The sequence below is a fragment of the Eretmochelys imbricata genome, chromosome 17 (genome assembly GCF_965152235.1).
Source record: "Eretmochelys imbricata isolate rEreImb1 chromosome 17, rEreImb1.hap1, whole genome shotgun sequence".
Classification (NCBI taxonomy): Eukaryota; Metazoa; Chordata; order Testudines; family Cheloniidae; genus Eretmochelys; species Eretmochelys imbricata.
Window position 1 is genome coordinate 20,312,643 of NC_135588.1, and position 17,541 is coordinate 20,330,183.

At 47.6% G+C, this 17,541-nt stretch overlaps 1 protein-coding gene across 1 annotated transcript in view; it reads right to left on the reverse strand.

The window, feature by feature from the left end:
• Nucleotides 1-6,283, reverse strand: part of UNC45B (unc-45 myosin chaperone B) — a 29,469-nt gene extending 23,186 nt beyond the window's left edge. The window contains exons 1-4 of the mRNA XM_077836472.1: nt 6,119-6,283; nt 4,842-4,878; nt 1,099-1,274; nt 585-674 (exon numbers count right to left, since the gene is read on the reverse strand). Coding sequence (XP_077692598.1) covers nt 585-674; nt 1,099-1,274; nt 4,842-4,878; nt 6,119-6,280 — 465 coding nt within the window. The 5' untranslated portion in view covers nt 6,281-6,283. The remainder of the gene's footprint in view (nt 1-584; nt 675-1,098; nt 1,275-4,841; nt 4,879-6,118) is intronic.
• Nucleotides 6,284-17,541: the final 11,258 nt, after the last annotated feature.

Sequence of the window (17,541 nt, forward strand, 5' to 3'; positions counted from 1 at the left end):
TCACCTATGCAAATTGGTGAGGATTTTTATCAAGCCTTCCCCAGGAAAGGGGGTGTAGGGCTTGGGGGGAATGACGTTTCCAAGCGGGCTCTTTCCCTGTTATTTTTGTTAGACGCTTGGTGGTGGCATCAATAAAGTCCAGGGTCAAAAAGGTAAAATAGTTTGTACCTTGGGGAAGTTTTAACCTAAGCTGGTAAGAATAAGCTTAGGGGGTTTTTCATGCAGATCCCCACATCTGTACCCTAGAGTTCAGAGTGGGGAAGGAACCTTGACAAGGGGGAATAAGGGATGGGCAGTTAGATACGGGCCTAAGCTGCAGACATCAGATCTGGTTTTGACTTGAGTTTGTGATTTGGGAGCTTTTGCTGACATTCCAGCGGCTCTGTAGGCTGCCGCTCTGAGCAGGTCAGTTCTCTGCCGTCTCACTGAGTTCAGCTCCTCCCTTTCCCCCTTCTATTTGTTCATGTATCTGGAGCCCTTTGAATGGCTGGGGAGGGCAAGGATGACTTTTGCTCCTGACTGTGGGCTTTGAAGTCTGACAAAGTTAATATCAGTCATCTCGCCAGCTGCCTTTTAAGTCTCACCTTCTCTCGCTTCTCTTTCTCACTGGTCCCATCCAGCAGGATGTCAAACATGTTCGACACTCTGGCATCGGTGGAGAACTCAATGCGCAGCTGCAGAGGGATGAAAGAGCATCACGTGTTGGGCACCAGGGCAGAAACCCGAGGCGGAGGTCTCCCATTTCTGTTTCGGCTGCGCGCATCTCTGTCTCAGACTGCAATCATTTTACACCGCTTGTTCAATCAGCTGCAGCTGCACACGGACTTTGGTTTTTGACTTTTGCCATGTGTATCTTTCCACCTCTGAAGCGCAAGGATAGAGCCAGAGATTCAGCCCATAAGCTGTTCTCTCTGTGTGGTGTGCAGGCCTTTGAACACATGGCAAGTCATCTTCCAGCCCCCCGAGCGACAGTTACCATCTGCACTCAGCGGAGATGCTTGCTCTGGAGTACAGAGGTGCATCGTCAGCTTCAATACACCTGCATGCAAAGCTCTGTGTGCACTGCCAAGTATTTGGTGCTGTTGCAAAGGCCTTTACCTTTTCCTGAATATTGGCTCCCAGACGCCTCAGGGTCTCCTGGAAGTTTTTGTTGCGGGGCTCAATGGTGGCACACCTCTGGACGTCTTTGAAGGCTTGGTCCAACTTCCCCAGCCTCTCCAGAGCCTGGCTGCGCCTGTACAGGGCCTTAATATCTGAAGCATTGATGTCAATCGCTAGGAAAGTGATCAAGTACAAAAAGGAATCAGCATTTGCTTCAAAGTCCAGCCCCATACAGAGAATTCACTAAGACAGTAACGATGAAAGTACTTACCCTGTTCTTTCAATAAACCTCTATCCTATCTGATAGCTGACACAGTCAAATGCAAGCTGTATATCTATTTCCAAAAACATGGAATGATGCTCAAAAGAGCAGTGACAAAGTAATTGGTTCTTTAAGATGCCTGGCAGGTCTTGCCCACATGTTCAGGGTCTAACTGATTGCCAGATTTGGGGTCAGGAAGGATTTTCCCCTGGGTCAGATTGGCAGAGACTCTGGGGTTTTTTTTTGCCTTTCTCCGCAGCCTGGGGCACAGCTCACTTGCTGGTTTAAACTAGTGTAAATGGTGGGTTCTCTGTAACTCAAAGTCTTTAAACCATGATCTGAGGACTTCAGTAACTCAGCCAGAGGTTAGGGGTCTATTACAGGAGTGGGTGGGTGAGGCTCTGTGGCTGCAATGTGCAAAAGGTCAGACTAGAGGATCATAATTGTCCCTTTGGACTTTAAAGCCTATGAATCTATGTTGTCAGTGTGGAACCCACTTTAGGTGGCCGACAACCAGCATCTCACCTGGAAGGTGGGGTTGAGTCATCCTGACTGATCCAACCAACCAGGGATGGTAATACCCGTTCAAGGGCACAGTGCTTAATGAACATCAGGGAGTGACTTCCCAGAGCTCCCTTACAGATTTCCAGTTTGGGCATGTTCCTGAAGCTGGCAGAAGGGGTAGTTTGTGCTCTGGTGGAGTGATTGGCCATTTGGTAGCTGACTGATAGGCACTGCGTGATCCATTTTGATATCATCTGGGAGGAGAGGGCCACGAAGAGATGAGAAGACAGTCTGAAGGGCTTTAACATAGCAAGACAGAATAATAATGTCCCAAGTGTGGCATTTCTTCTCCCCAAGCGCCGAATGGGGTTTGGGGAGAATACAGGTAAGGTGGGAGACTTTGCAAATGGAAAACAGAGACCACGTTAGGCTTAAGCCTCAGAGGAGGTCTCAAAACTGTGTTGCACAAGGGGGTTCAACCATAAGAGCTCGGCGTTCACTGACCCTTCTAGCCAATGTGACTGCAGCTAAGAGGAGTCTTGAGGGAAAGGTGCTATAAAGAGGATCCCAAAAGCAGCTCTTGCAAGAACGACATTGAGATCCCAGGCAGGAGGGGGTTCTCGGACGGGTGGGTCAGTATGCAACAATCCCTTCGAGAATTTTTATACCATGGGAAGAGGCTGCCCCAGGTTCTATACTGACATTGCCGGTACTGGAGTGGTCGTCAGTGCCAAGTCTTTACTGGACACAGAGTTCCAGTCAGTACTGGTCTTTGGAGTCATGCCAGCTGGTATGGGCCACTCGTAGGGGATGACTTTACAGGGACCTGATCAGAGGTTGATCTTCCCTCATCTGGGTCTGAGGTTGCCAGCATGCATTTGTCCATCAGGTGAAGCTCAAGGCAGGTGTCCCAATAATCCCATGTCCATGGAGAGAATGTTCAGCGAACACAACGCCAATCTGGAATATGACTGGAATATGGCAGGATGGCCCAGTGGTTAGGAGATTAGCCGAGGACTGGAGACCTGGGTTCAATTCCCTGCTGTGCCACAGACTCCCTGTGTGATCTTAAGTAAGTCAATTAGTCTCTTTGTGCCTCGGTTTCCCATCTGTGAAATGGGGATGACAGTCTAGCCCAACCTCACAGGGCAGTTGTGAGGATAAATACCTGAAGATTGCAAGCTGCTCAAGTACTATGGTGATGGGCACTTCCTAAGTACCTAAGTTAGCTCGACTCACAGTAAAGGCAAAAAAGACAATAGCTTTGGCAGTCAATGAAAGCGATTAAGCCATTGCAAGATAGGCAAGGCTTAGAGCCTGCAGGCTTGGAGTCTGCCATCAGGCACAGAGCACCAAGCGAAACTAAAAGGTTTAGTGGTTCTTAATTAAAAGGGGAAAAAATTAATAAGGGTGGAGAAAACAGATTCCAATCTGACTCAGAATCAGAGAAAAAAGGGCTAAGAGGTAGTGGGTCAGACATCACTAATTCCGTCTCAGTGCCATGGGTGGAAAGAGGGAACGGAGGGACAATAGTGGTCACCAGATCCTTGATGTCCTTGGGTTTGGGGGGTGGGGAGCCATGAGGACGTGCATGGCACAGACATAGCCCAGTGGACACTGCTATTCAAAAGATTCAGATCTTGAGTGCGTGAGGCTTACATGTGCCTAGAGTGGGATCCACACTGACACTTGAACATGGATTTTTGTCTAGGGAAGAGATTTTTTTCCCTATTAGTTCACTGAATGGATTTCCCAAAGTAAACATAAGAACATCCATTCTGAGTCAGACCAAAGGTCCATTGAGCCCAGTATCCTGTCTTCTGACACTGGCCAATGCCAGGTGCTTCAGGGGGAATGAACAGAACAGGCGATTGAGTGATCCATCCCCTGTCATCCAGTCCCAACTTCTGGCAGTCAGAGGTTAGGGACACCCAGATCATGGGGTTTCACCCTTGATCATCTTGGCTAATAGCCATTGGTGGATCTATCCTCCATGAACTTATCTAGTTCTTTTTGAAACCCAATATAGTTTTGACCTTCACAATATCCCCTGGCAAGGAGTTCCACAGGTTGACTGAGCAGTGTGTGAAGTAGTACTTCCTTTTGTTTGTTTTAAACTTGCTGCCTACTAATTTCATTGGGTGATCCCTGGTTCTTGTGTTATGTGAAGGAGTAAACACCATTTCCCTATTCACTTTCTCTAACACCACTCATGATTTTATAGATCTCTATCAGAACATCCCCTTAGTAGTCCAAGCTGAAAACTCCCAGTCTTTTCAATCTCTCCTCATATGGAAGCTGTTCCAGACCCTTAATTTCTGTTGCTCTTCTCTATACCTTTTCCAATGTTAATATATCTTTTTTCAAATGGGGTGACCAGAACTGCATGCAGTATTCAAAGTGTGGGCATACTGGGGATTTATATAATGGCATTCTGATATTTACTGTCTTCTTATGAGAGTGCGTTCACTGAGGTTTGAGATCTTTTTAAATCTTCAGTTTTTAAGGACACGTTTACCTGGGTAGAACACTTTCATCCCCCTTTAAGCACAATGGACATGTAGAGAGGATACCTGTATTCCCGTTCCCCGGCACACCCCATTCTCTGAGCACATGGAACAGTGATGCTCTTGTTTCATTGTAAAGTTAAGAGGATGAACTTTATATGAACTAGTGTAGAATCCTGGTATTTAGCGTTATAAGCAAAACAATGTATAGCGGATTTCTTGAACTACACAAAACAGTAAAGCTACATGAGTACAGCATATAGTAGTTACCTTTTTCGTCTTTACCTTTTCATTTACGCAAAACCTATCACATAACTAACACTAAAAAATTTAAAAAAAGTTTAAGTGTGAGTTTAACTGATTTTATTAAGTGGACACAAAACCAGCTCTGAGAACAGACTAGATGGACGAGCAAGTGCATTTAGTGAGACTGAAATCCCACATTTTAGACCTCTCCTTCTGCTTACCTCTAGAAGCGTCCGATGCTGCTTGGGCATAGCTCTCCTGTCGATTCAGAGGGAATAGAGATTTATTAGCTATAAAGATGGGCAATAGACACTCTTTCCTTACTGGCATAGAATCACAGAAATGTAGGGCTGAGAAAGATGGTCACATAAGACACATTGTAACAGCTTCCAGTGCAAACACTGAGCAATGGAGGATCTCCAAAGAGCTGGTTCTGCATCATTTCAAGGTTTTCTCCTGGCCATATCAGTAGCAAAGATGATCAGGGAATAGGCAGGCTTGTGTATGATGGTCTTTTGTAGAAATCATCATAGCAAGTCACCGTAAACAGCCTAGTGTGAGTTAGACTCCTTTGTTATGTGTGTGGATAAGCTGGCATCCAAATTCATATACTGCAGAGACATCTATATAAAACGTACACAGAGGGATGGGGGTCAAGAATTCAGGTCCCCCTGCTACCAAAAACCTCTATTGTTTGGGCTAAAACCTCCTTTAACTGGTAAGCAGCATGGGGCCCTTCTCTACAGGCTGGGCCCAGAGGCTAACATTGCTCAGCTAGTACATTATGCCCTGGAGGCATAGTAGGCTGTAGCATCTGGCATTTTTGCTTCATCCTCAAACAGTGTCACCTGGAACTTTGCTGGAATTAACATCCCCTTGGTAGTGAGTGCTGGCAGAGTTAATACTGCAGGACTATGGCTCTTTGGCAGGTTGAGAATAACTGAAGGCCTCTGTTTGTTTGGTCCCTGCTTTTTAAGAACTTACTTGTTTCCATTTGGTTTGTGCTAGGCAGTGTGTTCCAGACAGATCCTGTTTGTTGAATAGGCAGGAAGGCTCAGACACAAGGACAAGCGACTGAGGGCCGTGGCTCAACTCCATTCCCTCCCAGTAAATAAACCCCTCCTGAGTTTTATCCCTTCGCATTAGACCTCTACAAATGCTCATCTCCAAAGTGAGATTGTGGCCCAACCAGAAACACTCCACGGAAAGAAAAATGCCCTTTAGTACATCTAGATCAAAGTAACGTCTTAGAAATTAGTTGTGATGCAAGTGGGTCAAAGCTATTGCAGACCACCAGTATCCCGCATGTCTCCAGGCTCACAACTTGATATGCTGGAGAGCAAAACGTTTTGGAACTGGCCGTGCGAGTGGCACTGTTTTCTATATTAAAAAATAAAGTGAGCAGCTAAGCCCCCCAATGCCCAAACCCACCTGTCCACCATCACGAGTTGCTATAATCCCCCCTAATCCAGACCCAGGTCAGAGGTTCTCATCTCACCGTTTTCAGGAAGCAGGCTGCCCTATTCCTGTACAGAATGGCCTGCAGTGACTTGTCCTTGGTAAGTTTCATGGCTTTGGTATAGCTGTTAATAGCATTCTCATAGTCGTCGGCCTGAAAATACTTATTGCCTTCCTCCTTCAACTGAGCCGGGTCCTCCATCTGGGGAAGGAAGCCACAGTTCAGCCTCTCTCATAGTCTTTGGGGCAGTACCAATTTCAGTTAATGCTTTGGTTAATTTGCAAAACGTGCAATGCTTTCTATGCTCAGTTACTTGCCTCATAGGGTGCAGGGAAGATTAAACATCCCCCTTGTACTGATGGAAAAGGGATGCATAATGCTGGGTAACTAGCGCAGGACAATGCAGAATGTCAGCATCAGGGTAGCAATACTGGGATGGGGAGTTGCTCTAATTGGTCTCCAAAAGCTTTTCACAGCCCTTTCCTGATAATTTTGCGGTAATAGGGAGCTAAGTACTCTGGAATCAGGGAAGTTGGACTGAATAAGCCAGAGATGGAAGGAACTAGTCCTCCATCCACTCTGGATTCTTTCCTGATGTACATTTATTTTAAACAGTAGAAGTCTGGAATTCCAGATCCCAGTGCCTGGATAGCGTGACAAAGTCGGGCAGGAGGGTCTGGGAAAACAGGGATATTAGCCCTAGAATGCAAAAGACCCTTTTTTCCTACAAGCTGGGAAGGGGTTACTTCAGGTCAATTAAGGAACCCTGAGTCCAATTAAGGGCTACCTGAAATGTGTTAAAACTTCTCTCCTGGTGAGGCAAGGGGGAAAGAAACTGCTGCCAGGCTGGTGGCATCAGGGAGATTGGCTTCTCCAGTGTGAGAGACTGCGCTCCTCCCCATAGGGGAGACACCCAAACCCAGTGCCTGTTTAGGGGAAGGAATGACACCCCGGAGCCGGCGACAGGACAACACCTGCCCCAATGAGGGGGCTAGGGAAAGGTATTCCTTTTTTTGGTGCGTTATGGACTTATTTCCTCTTGTTTGGCAGAGGAGCACTTCTCAGGACTTCCCTGAGGCCTACCGGGAAGGCTCTGAGAAACAAACCTGAAAGAGGGAAGAGACATGCTCCAGAGTGGGGCTGGTTTACCCCAGGCCCTATCCCTGCCAGAGGAGGGTGCACTATGTCTGGCAAGGCAGAACGGGTGCCTTGCCACAGTAGTCAAACCTAGAACCAGTCTGATCTCATGATCCGCACACAATGCATGCAGCTTCAGCAAGAGGCCATGCATTGCAGATTTTAACACAAGCACTTACGGCCACCTCACTGAAGGTTAAGGAAGCAGGGGAGAGAAATTGAAAGCTCATATTGCCATCACTTGGGAGAACCAGCACAGTCTTGCTGGAAGTGTAGCTGCTCTTAAAACTGGCCCTGGAGAACGCTGACAGCCTATTTACATATATTAATGTATGTGATGCAACTCCAACAAGAAAAGACGTGGGACTGGTAAAGTGGAGATTAAAAATGATCTAGGCATGGCCCAACACCTAAATAAAAATGGCCTCAGTTTTTAGCGAGGCTAATGAAGAGCTTAGAGGCAGTGGCAGGGTGGCAAATGGGAACGAGGATTTGGAGGTAGAAATGACCACATCCAAGGTGGAAGTCAAACTCAAACATCTTAATGGTACTAAATCAAGGGCCCCAGATAATCTCTAGCCAATAAATTAAAGGAACTGGCACATGACATTGAAAGCCCAATAGCATGGATTTTTAATGAATCTATAAACTCAGAGGTTGTACCCTATGACTGGAGAATTGCTAATATAGTTCTTATTTTTAAGAAACGGGGGGAGTGGGGGGAAGTAACCTGGGAAACTACAGGTCTGTTAGTTTGACTTCAATTGTATGCAAGATCTTGGAACAAATTTTGAATGAGAAAATAGTGAAGGACAGAGGGTAATGGTAATTGGGATAAAACACAACGTAGTTTTACAAAAGGTAGATCGTGCCAGGCCAACCTGATCTCCTTCTTTGAGATCACAACTGATATTTTTAGACACAGGAAATGCAATAGATTTAATCTCCCTGGATGTCAACAAGGCATTTGACATGGTTTCAATGGGAAATTAGTTAATTGGAGAAGATGGGGATTCATATGGGAATTGAAAGGTGGATAAAGAACTGGTTAACGGGGGTCTACAGTGAGTCATTCCAAAAGGTGAACTGTCAGGCTGGAGGGAGGTTACTAGTGGAGTTCCTCAGAGATTAGTTTAGGGACCAATCTTAACATTTGTTACTGAACTTGGCATAAAAAGTGGGTGTGTGCTAAAACGTTTTAGCCAAAGAATTTCCCAGCCTTGCTCTCTCAGGAAAAGAGCAAATGTTCCCTTTGTGTGAGAGAGACAGATCTCTGGATCTGACCCCACACGCAGTCACTGGTATTTCTGGCTACATTTTTGTCAAGAAATTGGCAAAACACCTACCATGCAACTAAGCTCAAAGGGTCAAAACAAACCCAGCCTGGACAGTATAGTATCACACTGCATTTGTGGTAGCCGTGAAAGAAGGGGCAAAACTGAAATTTTACAAGACAATAAATACGCAATGTTTTGTATTTCGGCATTACAGGAAAACATTTTCAGAAGTGAAAAACGCATGTGAGTTTGTCAAAATTCGAATTTTGACACTACCATTTACATTTTTTTCTTATAAATGTCAACCAACTAATTGTTAACTAAATTCAAAACCAGACTTTTAAAAATCCAGCCAACAAGGCAAGTAGGAAAAAAGGCTAACTAAGGACTTCCTCAGATTATGGATTCATGTTGTCCATACTCTGAGGAAAGAATTTCTAGAACCACCTCAAGCCCTTTCCATGGCCAGAACTAGTGTACAATCAGTACGCCAGTTGGAGTGGTTTGCTAGGCTGAAGCATTTAAAACGAAACCCAAACTGCTCCTCAGCGTGAAAGGGGCTGACCTGGCTTTTTAAAAGCATTATTTAAAGCCAGACAATCTTTTTATCAGCAGCCAATTTGTATTGTGGGGGGGAGAGGGGGGAAGGGGTTTGCAGTCTTAAAAATCCGCACAGTAAATGGTGGTCAGTATGCATGCATCACATGGTGAGAAAAGACCCTATCTCGCATTTCAGTTCCTAGCCATATTTGGGCAGCATTAGCTGCCCCTGCAGCCTGTCAGTGTCACCTGTCACTGAACTCAGAGTTCCCCACCCCCGCAGTGGAAATGCATTTCAAATAAAAACAAGTCAATTCCTTAAAGTAAGAAGGCAGCGCATTGCATCCCATTGGGTCCTGCCCATCCCTGCCCTCCATACCTGGTGTGGATAATTCAAAATGCTGAGACAGTCACCAGCTTGGGACACACTCTCCTTTGCTAAGCCCGTCCACTTGCTTCCTCCCCTTGTACTACACGATATGCTGGCCTCCTGTGCTTTATATAGCTCAGTGAAATGGTCATGAAGCCCAGGACAGCAGGATAGTGAACAAGGGGCTGGGGGTGAAGTCAGATTTCAAAAGGAAAAGAGTTTTTTGAATTGGAGGATTCGGATGCCTCCTGCTAAAGAGGCAAAATGCATTTCGAAGACCTGCATCACTGTTGTCGAAACCTGGACTGTGGGCTTTTTAAACAGGAAAAGCCGACAGCTGGGCTGATGGAACACCCCTGCCCAAAATGCGCAGACCCCCTTCCCTGTCTATCTAAGGAAGCATGAGACATCTGAGCCGCAGGAGCCAATGGTTTGATTCCTGTAACTGGGAAGAGACCTGGCGGCAGCTGCAACAACTAGAGCCTCCCAGCGCCTTCGAGAAGTTGTTTCAGAGGAATCCCATTCAGCTCTTGCTTCTCTGGTCTGTTTTGGAATCCATGTTGAGCTGCTAAAGCTGAGAGACCACTGTGCTCACATCCAGCCTGGCAAAGGTCCCACGCTCACATTCAGTCCCGCATTGCCCCACGGCAACTGCTGAATCCTACCAAGGAGTTATGCCTTCCCACAGGATAATTTCTCATCCAGGCGATGAGAGGGTCAGGTCTCAGAATTACAGTGGCACACTAATCAGGAGAGCAGTTAAAGGTTGTGCAGTGCTTTCCCAATGAAATAAGGTGCTTGCAACATTAGACCTAGTGCACACCTGGTGGCGGAGCTTCGTGACTTTGTCCTCACCTACAACCATTTCAGATTTGGGGACAACTTACACCTTCAAGTCAGCGGCACTGCTATGGGTACCCGCCTGGCTCCACAGGATGCCAACATCTTTATGACCGACTTAGAGCAACGCTTCCTCAGCTGTCGTCCCCTAGCGCCCCTCCTCTTCTCGCGCTACATTGATGATGACGACATCATATGGACCCACGGGAAGGAGGGCCTTGAAGAATTCCACCTGGATTTCAACAATTTCCACCCCACCATCAACCTCAGCCTGGACTAGTCCACACAAGAGATCCACTTCCTGGACACTACAGTGCAAATAAGTGATGGTCACATAAACACCACCCTATACCAGAAACCTACTGACCGCTATACTTACCTACATGCCTCCAGCTTCCATCCAGGACACATCACATGATCCATTGTCTACAGCCAAGCCCTAAGGTACAACCAGATTTGCTCCAATCCCTCAGACAGAGCCAAACACCTACAAGATCTTTATCAAGCATTCTTGGAACTACAATACCCACCTGGGGAGGTGAGGAAACAGATTGACAGAACGAGACGGGAGCCCAGAAACCACCCACAAGGAAAACAACAGAACACCACTAGCCATCATGTACAGCCCTCAGCTAAAACCTCTCCTGCACATTATCAACGATCTACAACCTATCCTGGAAAAGGATCCCTCGCTCTCACAGACCTTGGGAGACAGGCCAGTCCTCGCTTAGACAGCCCCCCCAACCTGAAGCAAATACTCACCAGCAACCACACACCACACCACAGAAACACTAACCCAGGAACCAATCCCTGTAGCAAACCTCGTTGCCTACTCTGTCCCCATAACTACTCTAGCGACACCATCAGAGGACCCAACCACATCAGCCACACCATCAGAGGCTCATTCACCTGCATGTCTACCAATGTGATATATGCCATCATGTGCCAGCAATGCCCCTCTGCCATGTACATTGGCCAAACCGGACATTCTCTACGTAAAAGAATAAATGGGCTCAAATCGGACCTCAGGAATGGTAACATACAAAAGCGAGTGGGAGAAGACTTCAATCTTCCTGGACATTCTATAACAGATTTGAAAGTAGCTATACTTGAACAAAAAAAGAGAAACAGCAGAACTAAAAGCCATTTGCAAATTTAACACCATTAATTTGGGCTTGAATAGGGACTGGGAGTGGCTGGCTCACTACAGAAGCAGCTTTGCCACTCCTGGAATTGACACCTCCTCATCTATTGCTGGGAGTGGAGTACATCCACCTTGATCGAATTGGCTCTGTCAGCACTGGTTCTCCACTTGTGAGGTAACTCCCTTCTCTTCATGTGTCAGTATATTTATGTCTGCATCTGTAATTTTCACTCTATGCACCTGAAGAAGTGAGGTTTTTACCTATGAAAGCTTATGCTCAAATCTGTTGGTCTTTAAGGTGCCACCGGACTACTCGTTGTTTTTGTGGATACAGACTAACACGGCTACCCCCGATACTTGCAACATTAGAGGAACTTTATTTTTTCAGAACTACAAAAACTGCGTTTTTAGGGGAGTTAAGATTGCAGGGTGAACACAAGAACAGCCATACTGTGTCAGACCAAAGGTCCATCTAGCCCAGTATCCGGTCTTCCAACAGTGGCCAGTGCCAGGTACCCCAGAGAGAATGAACAGAACAGGTCGTCATCAAGTGATTTCTCACACAGTGGGTTTTTTTTTTAATTACCCAATATATTCCAGCTGTGTTCCAAATACAACATTAAAAGTGGAAATAACTCAGACACCAGAAAGCTCGGCCCCTCTGATTCCTGGCTTCTGACTCAGTCTCCATCCACTCGGCCTGGCTGCCCACACCCCAGCCATGAGAGTTTGTACAGATCCCCCTCACCCCTCCATGACCAACATGCACCCTGTTCCCTAGCGAACCCCACAAGGCCTCTGTCTGCAGAGAGACATGCTCTGGGGGCTCAGGTGACAACTTCTGGCAGAGAACCAAGCCCTCAGTGAACAGGCAGCCCAGGCTTGGGCCATAGCCTCACCACCTGAACAGGGCCCGAACAGTTTGACAGGAACAGTCAAATTGAAGGGATTGCTTCATCAGTGCTGCCTACTCTTTATGCTCTGTCTCCAGGCTACTGATCAAGCCAAGGTGGGACTGGTGATCAGCCTGTTCACTGGAGGAGCCTTGGGTTGGGGGGAGGGATAGCTCAGTGGTTTGAGCATTGGCCTGCTAAACCCAGGGTTGTAAGTTCAATCCTTGAGCGGGCTGTTTGGGATCTGGGGCAGAAATTGGGGATTGGTCCTGCTTTGAGCAGGGGGTTGGACCTAGGTGACCTCCTGAGGTCCCTTCCAACCCTGATATTATATGACTGGGCCTCTGCATTGCTGGGGCATGACAGCGAGACGCTGACAGATGGAAATGCTTTCCTCTGGGCATTGTCCATAATTTTTGATGACCCCCCTGCCAGGGGGTGTTCACCCCACGCTTGCCCTGGGAGGGTTAATGTGCACTGAGAAGGGAGCTAATTAACCCAACAGACCACAGCGTGAGGAATCAAGTGGCTGAGCAACCCCCTGATTGAATGAGGAAGCCCAGCTGAGGAGGAACCAGCAGAGCTGGGACTATAAAGGCAGGAAACTGGCAGCAGAAGGGGGCTGCTGGGAAAGTCTGTGGTCACTCCCTGGGAGAGGGGAGGTGTGTTTGGGCTAGTAAACCCAGACGGGGGGACAGCCAGGAAGGCAGGGCTTGGCTCAGGGAAAGGCAGTAAGGTCTAAGAGGGACCAGACCTTGACTGCTGGCAAGAGGGTCCCTGAGCTGGAACCCGGAGCAGAAGGCAGGCCCGGGTTGCCCTGCCAGCCGCTGAGGGAGTGGCACTACGAGGCGGTGAACAGGAAGACTGCCTGAGCCTGTTTGTGGGGGAAAAGTATGCTAGATGGACACTGAGCTAGAGGACACGAGTTTTAAGCATTTAGTCGAATTACTTCGTAGGTTGAATCACGGAGAACATACAACCAGCAGCACTGCAATTAAAGTCACAACGCACATCGCAGGTGTCCATACAGGAGGAGGCCCGGAGGCCGCGGCAGGCGGAGCAGCAAGACTGCAGGTGACAGATGCACAGACCAATGGACGACTTAGCAGGTCACACCATGGACAAGCTATTGGAGAGTCTGGACCCCAAAGCGGTAGAGGCAGCTCAGAGCGCAGCGGACGATTCAAATTACGAGGCGGGCCTAACGGAGGCAAAGACCTCGGACCTGTTACAAAAGATTTATGACCGTCTAGCGAATCTTCCAGCTAAGGATAATAGCTCACTTGAGAGAGCCATAAAGAATCTCCAGAATGATATGACGGCGATCAAAGCCATGATGGCCAATGTCAATGAGCAATTAAGAGTTATTAACACTACACTCCTTGAGCCAATAGGATTGTTAAACAGAAAGGTTCCTCCCGCTGTTCCAGTGAGCTTGCTGTCCATTGCAACAGACGCACACTCTGCGATTCCTCCAATGCCTGCACCAACAATCCCATCAGCACCCATGATTCAACCTACACCTTGGCAACCAGTCACACCTCAACCTTTCTCATCCTCTCCAAACATCCCTGCAGGCACTGGTCCTACAAGGGGGTCTTTCCCAACTGGGCAAAATCACTGTGTGTGGGAGGAAACTTTCCAACCCAGGAAGGGGAAAACGCAAATAGTGTCTTGGCTGGAGGGCCCAGTCACGAAGAGGCAGTTGCAGACCCAGAAAGAGAAGTGGAGAGATGGCTTGCCACCGCGGAAAGGGGTGTTGACCTTGTGAGCTGTTCTCTAGAATGACCAAGAGACAGCACCATCCTGGGGGGTGAGTGGAGGACCCCATCACACCCACTCAGCTGAAGCCCCCCTGCAGACGCTTCAACAGGCAGGAGTTGGCCACAATGTCTGCTGTCAGACAAATATGCGGCACACATGGAGTGGAATGAGGTGGCCCACCTGCACCAGTTCCAAGTAGGATTGAGCGAGGCGGTCTGAGAGCACCTGGGACTTAAATAAAGGAGCAATTTGAGGATGTCAGGCAAGGCCAGAAGGTCCTGAGGCAGGATGGAACAAGGGAGGCCTGAGAGAACCAAGCCAAAGAGGCCCCTGCTATAGAAAATGGATGGGCAGTGAGGTAAAACCTCCAGAATTGCCAGAAGAGGGCAGAGCTGGGAGTGGGAATTATGCTGTTGAACTGTATTTTGGGTCTTAAAAATAATGTTTTTGACCAATTTATGTTAATAAAACCAACCCCCCAGAGGGACATTTTAGCCCTGTGGAATATTGCATGGAAAGCTCAAAAAGGGAAGTGAGGCTCAGTAGGAAGAGGGTGGCTTGGGATAAAAGGAATACAGAGCGACACTTATCGTTATGGTTATATTGAGTTTGCAGACTAAATTTATGTTGTGAAAGTCGAAGGTGCAGAGAAAGCACAACAGCGTAATAGCTGATTCTATTCAGGAGGACTGAGACATGAAAGGGAATTTCAAGAAGATTTTTAAGCACTAGGTAACTGCCTTTCCAGGAAGAAGAACTGGTAACTCCAGGAGTCACCACCATCGCAAGTTCTGTCCATGTCTGTAGCATTCCAGCTTCCATGGGGAGCGAGAGGCATCCAGGTGTATATCTATGCAAAACCCAGCACCCAGGAGAGAAAAGTTATGCTAATTTTGAGAGAATGCCTGGCCATTGTGAGCTGTCTTAATTTTTTTTTTGAAACCTAGCTGTAGGGCCGGAAGTTTGCAGGTGTACACAGACACTCACCTGGTTGCATTAGATGAAGGGATCCAATGGAAAAACTAACATTGGAGTTTGGCTGTCCCAGCTTGATATGGGAGAAATCACCACATAAAGGGGGTGAACAAAATAGCAGGTGCTCTATCATGCGAGGATGTGGGAGAGCCTCCAAAACCTGCCTGCAAGAGTACATTTTTGCAGTTTAATGTTAAAGGTAGAACTGGGACATCTGAACCTCTGTCCCCCAATCAATAAATTACACAATAAAGAGGAGAGTGTTTTGAGAGAGAAGCTACAGTCCAACTGAATTAGGTACATGAGTTAACACCTTGATAGTTGATGTCTAACAGGAGTGACGCAGTGGGTAGAATATTGATATTTGAATTGGGTAAGCGGCAGGAAAGGGAAAAGTCTACAGAGATGCCTTCCACCAGGCATCAACTGAGGCAATGGGATGAAGAGCAAAGAGAAACAAGCTGAATATGGGGAAGAACTTCTTAACTCTGGGATCTATCACAGACTGGAAAAGTCTCCCATAGGAAGTAGTGGAGGCCGATGACTTGAAGCTGAGAGCTACACCAAGGAAAGAAGCCTGCCGTTTCAGATGACAGGAGACCAGATGGCAAAGCAATCCATACGTTCAATGGGGATGAAATTTATCAGTTTAGTCCACATCTTGCCATCTGGCTGGGGAAGTGTTTGGAGATGAGAGGAACGAAGTTACTGTGCTCAAACTTCTAAAATTCATTTTGTCTCTTGTACCCAGGTGCTGCAATCCAATCCCACATTGGCTTGGACAGGGCCTAGATGACCTAATAGGTCTCTTCCATCTCTAACTTCTGAGATTCCATGACAGAGCAGGTGTCTGCTGGGTCTCCAAATTAAAGGTGACTGGCCAATTTTGCCTGGAATACCCTATAAACCTGCCATGCCAAATGCACCTCTTCAGGGGAGCAATAATAGAAATAAGCAGGAGATCAAGGCTCCTGACTCCCCAGCCAATTGGCACGTGCTTTGAAGTGTGACTGAAGGTTATCGCTCCGGCATCTTCTGCCTGACAGCCAATGGACCGCAATGTTTTTAAAAAGCGGTCTGAGGCATGACTGGCCAACCTGCTCACTATAAAAACCCCCAGCACATAAATATCACTGATTAAATAGCCACGGTGAAACAGAGCAAAATTTCTTTGGCTTCGGTAAGGTTTTGGAATGGACTTCCGTACCGGTTAGGTTGTGGACGAGGTTTCACTTTCTTTCTAGCAGCTGCGCTACTTACCCTTCTTGTACATCACTGAAAATCCTCCCTGTTAGCCATCGGCTCAGGTAAGCGCGAGAGGGCCCCTACACGTAGGTGGTGGTTGGGGGAACACTTCTCGCCCGGCCTAGCCCCATAGCATGGAGGTAGATAGTTTCATTTTCCTTTGGGAGTCAGCGCTGCTAAACAAACCACATCCCCTCCCCTCCGGGAATATTAGCCCTTGTGGGGGGGAGGTTGGTGGTAGTTGGTTGGCTGGGCACGGGGGCTTTGGGCAGACTGGGGAATAGCAGGGGGCACCAGCAGTCTTCCCCCTATCACAGCAAATTGGAACTTTGTTGGATGGTAAAAATACGTATTTCCCAGGGTGGCCCTTTCACATTCACTGTTTTACTTAAACACATTTAGTGCCAGAGACATCTCATTCTGTAGGACAGGAGAGAGGCGGGTCAAACTGGATCTGTTCTCCGCAGGGCTTCATTTGTAATGCAGGAAGTGCTGGGGCACAAGCAAGATTTTTACATTCATAACAGACACAGCAAGCCCAGAGCTGCCAGGGCTCAGCCCCGGCACAGATGAAGCGCTGGTGCCCAGGGATGCTCAGATAGCAAGTGGGACAAATTGGGACAGGGGTTGGGGGAAGGGCATTCTGTGGTGAGATGGAAACCCTGGCACACGTCTACCTAGAGCCGGCTAGCTTGCAGCCTCTGTTTTGGTACTTCAGGGCCTCCTGAGGGATTACTTTAATAGGGCTCCATCTGGGGGCCAGAACCCCTATTACTTATTCAATTGTTCCGTGCTCTACTAGACTGTATATTGGCCTTTGCTGAATAAACCCCATAGTCTTATTGGTATTGCCCCTCACCTCTGTCCCCTCTTTTTTTGCATCATCTTAAAATTAGCGTGTAAGCTCCTTGGGGAAGGGGTCACCTCACACACTCTGGGGTACTGTTAAAATAGTAACCAAGCCAGCTGAGGAAAGTTGCTCTCCACCATATAACAGCACTCCGAGGCAGAGAGAACCAGTAGGGTCAAGGACCAGATATGACTTGAGGCCTCCCAGCACAGCAGGGCTGTTTGGAATTCCCCCAGGACTGGTTTGAGAAGCCAATAATTAGTTTGGAGCTGGGGACATAGGCCAGAAGTTTCCACTGGGCCCCAGGTCTGTCTCCTCCAATAGTAGGGAGAAACAAGCCAGAATGTGGTGCAGAGAAGATTTCCAGGCCAGGCTCAGAGGTTGCTGTGCCAGACCCAGACTGTCTCACCCATTGCCTGATCTGCTC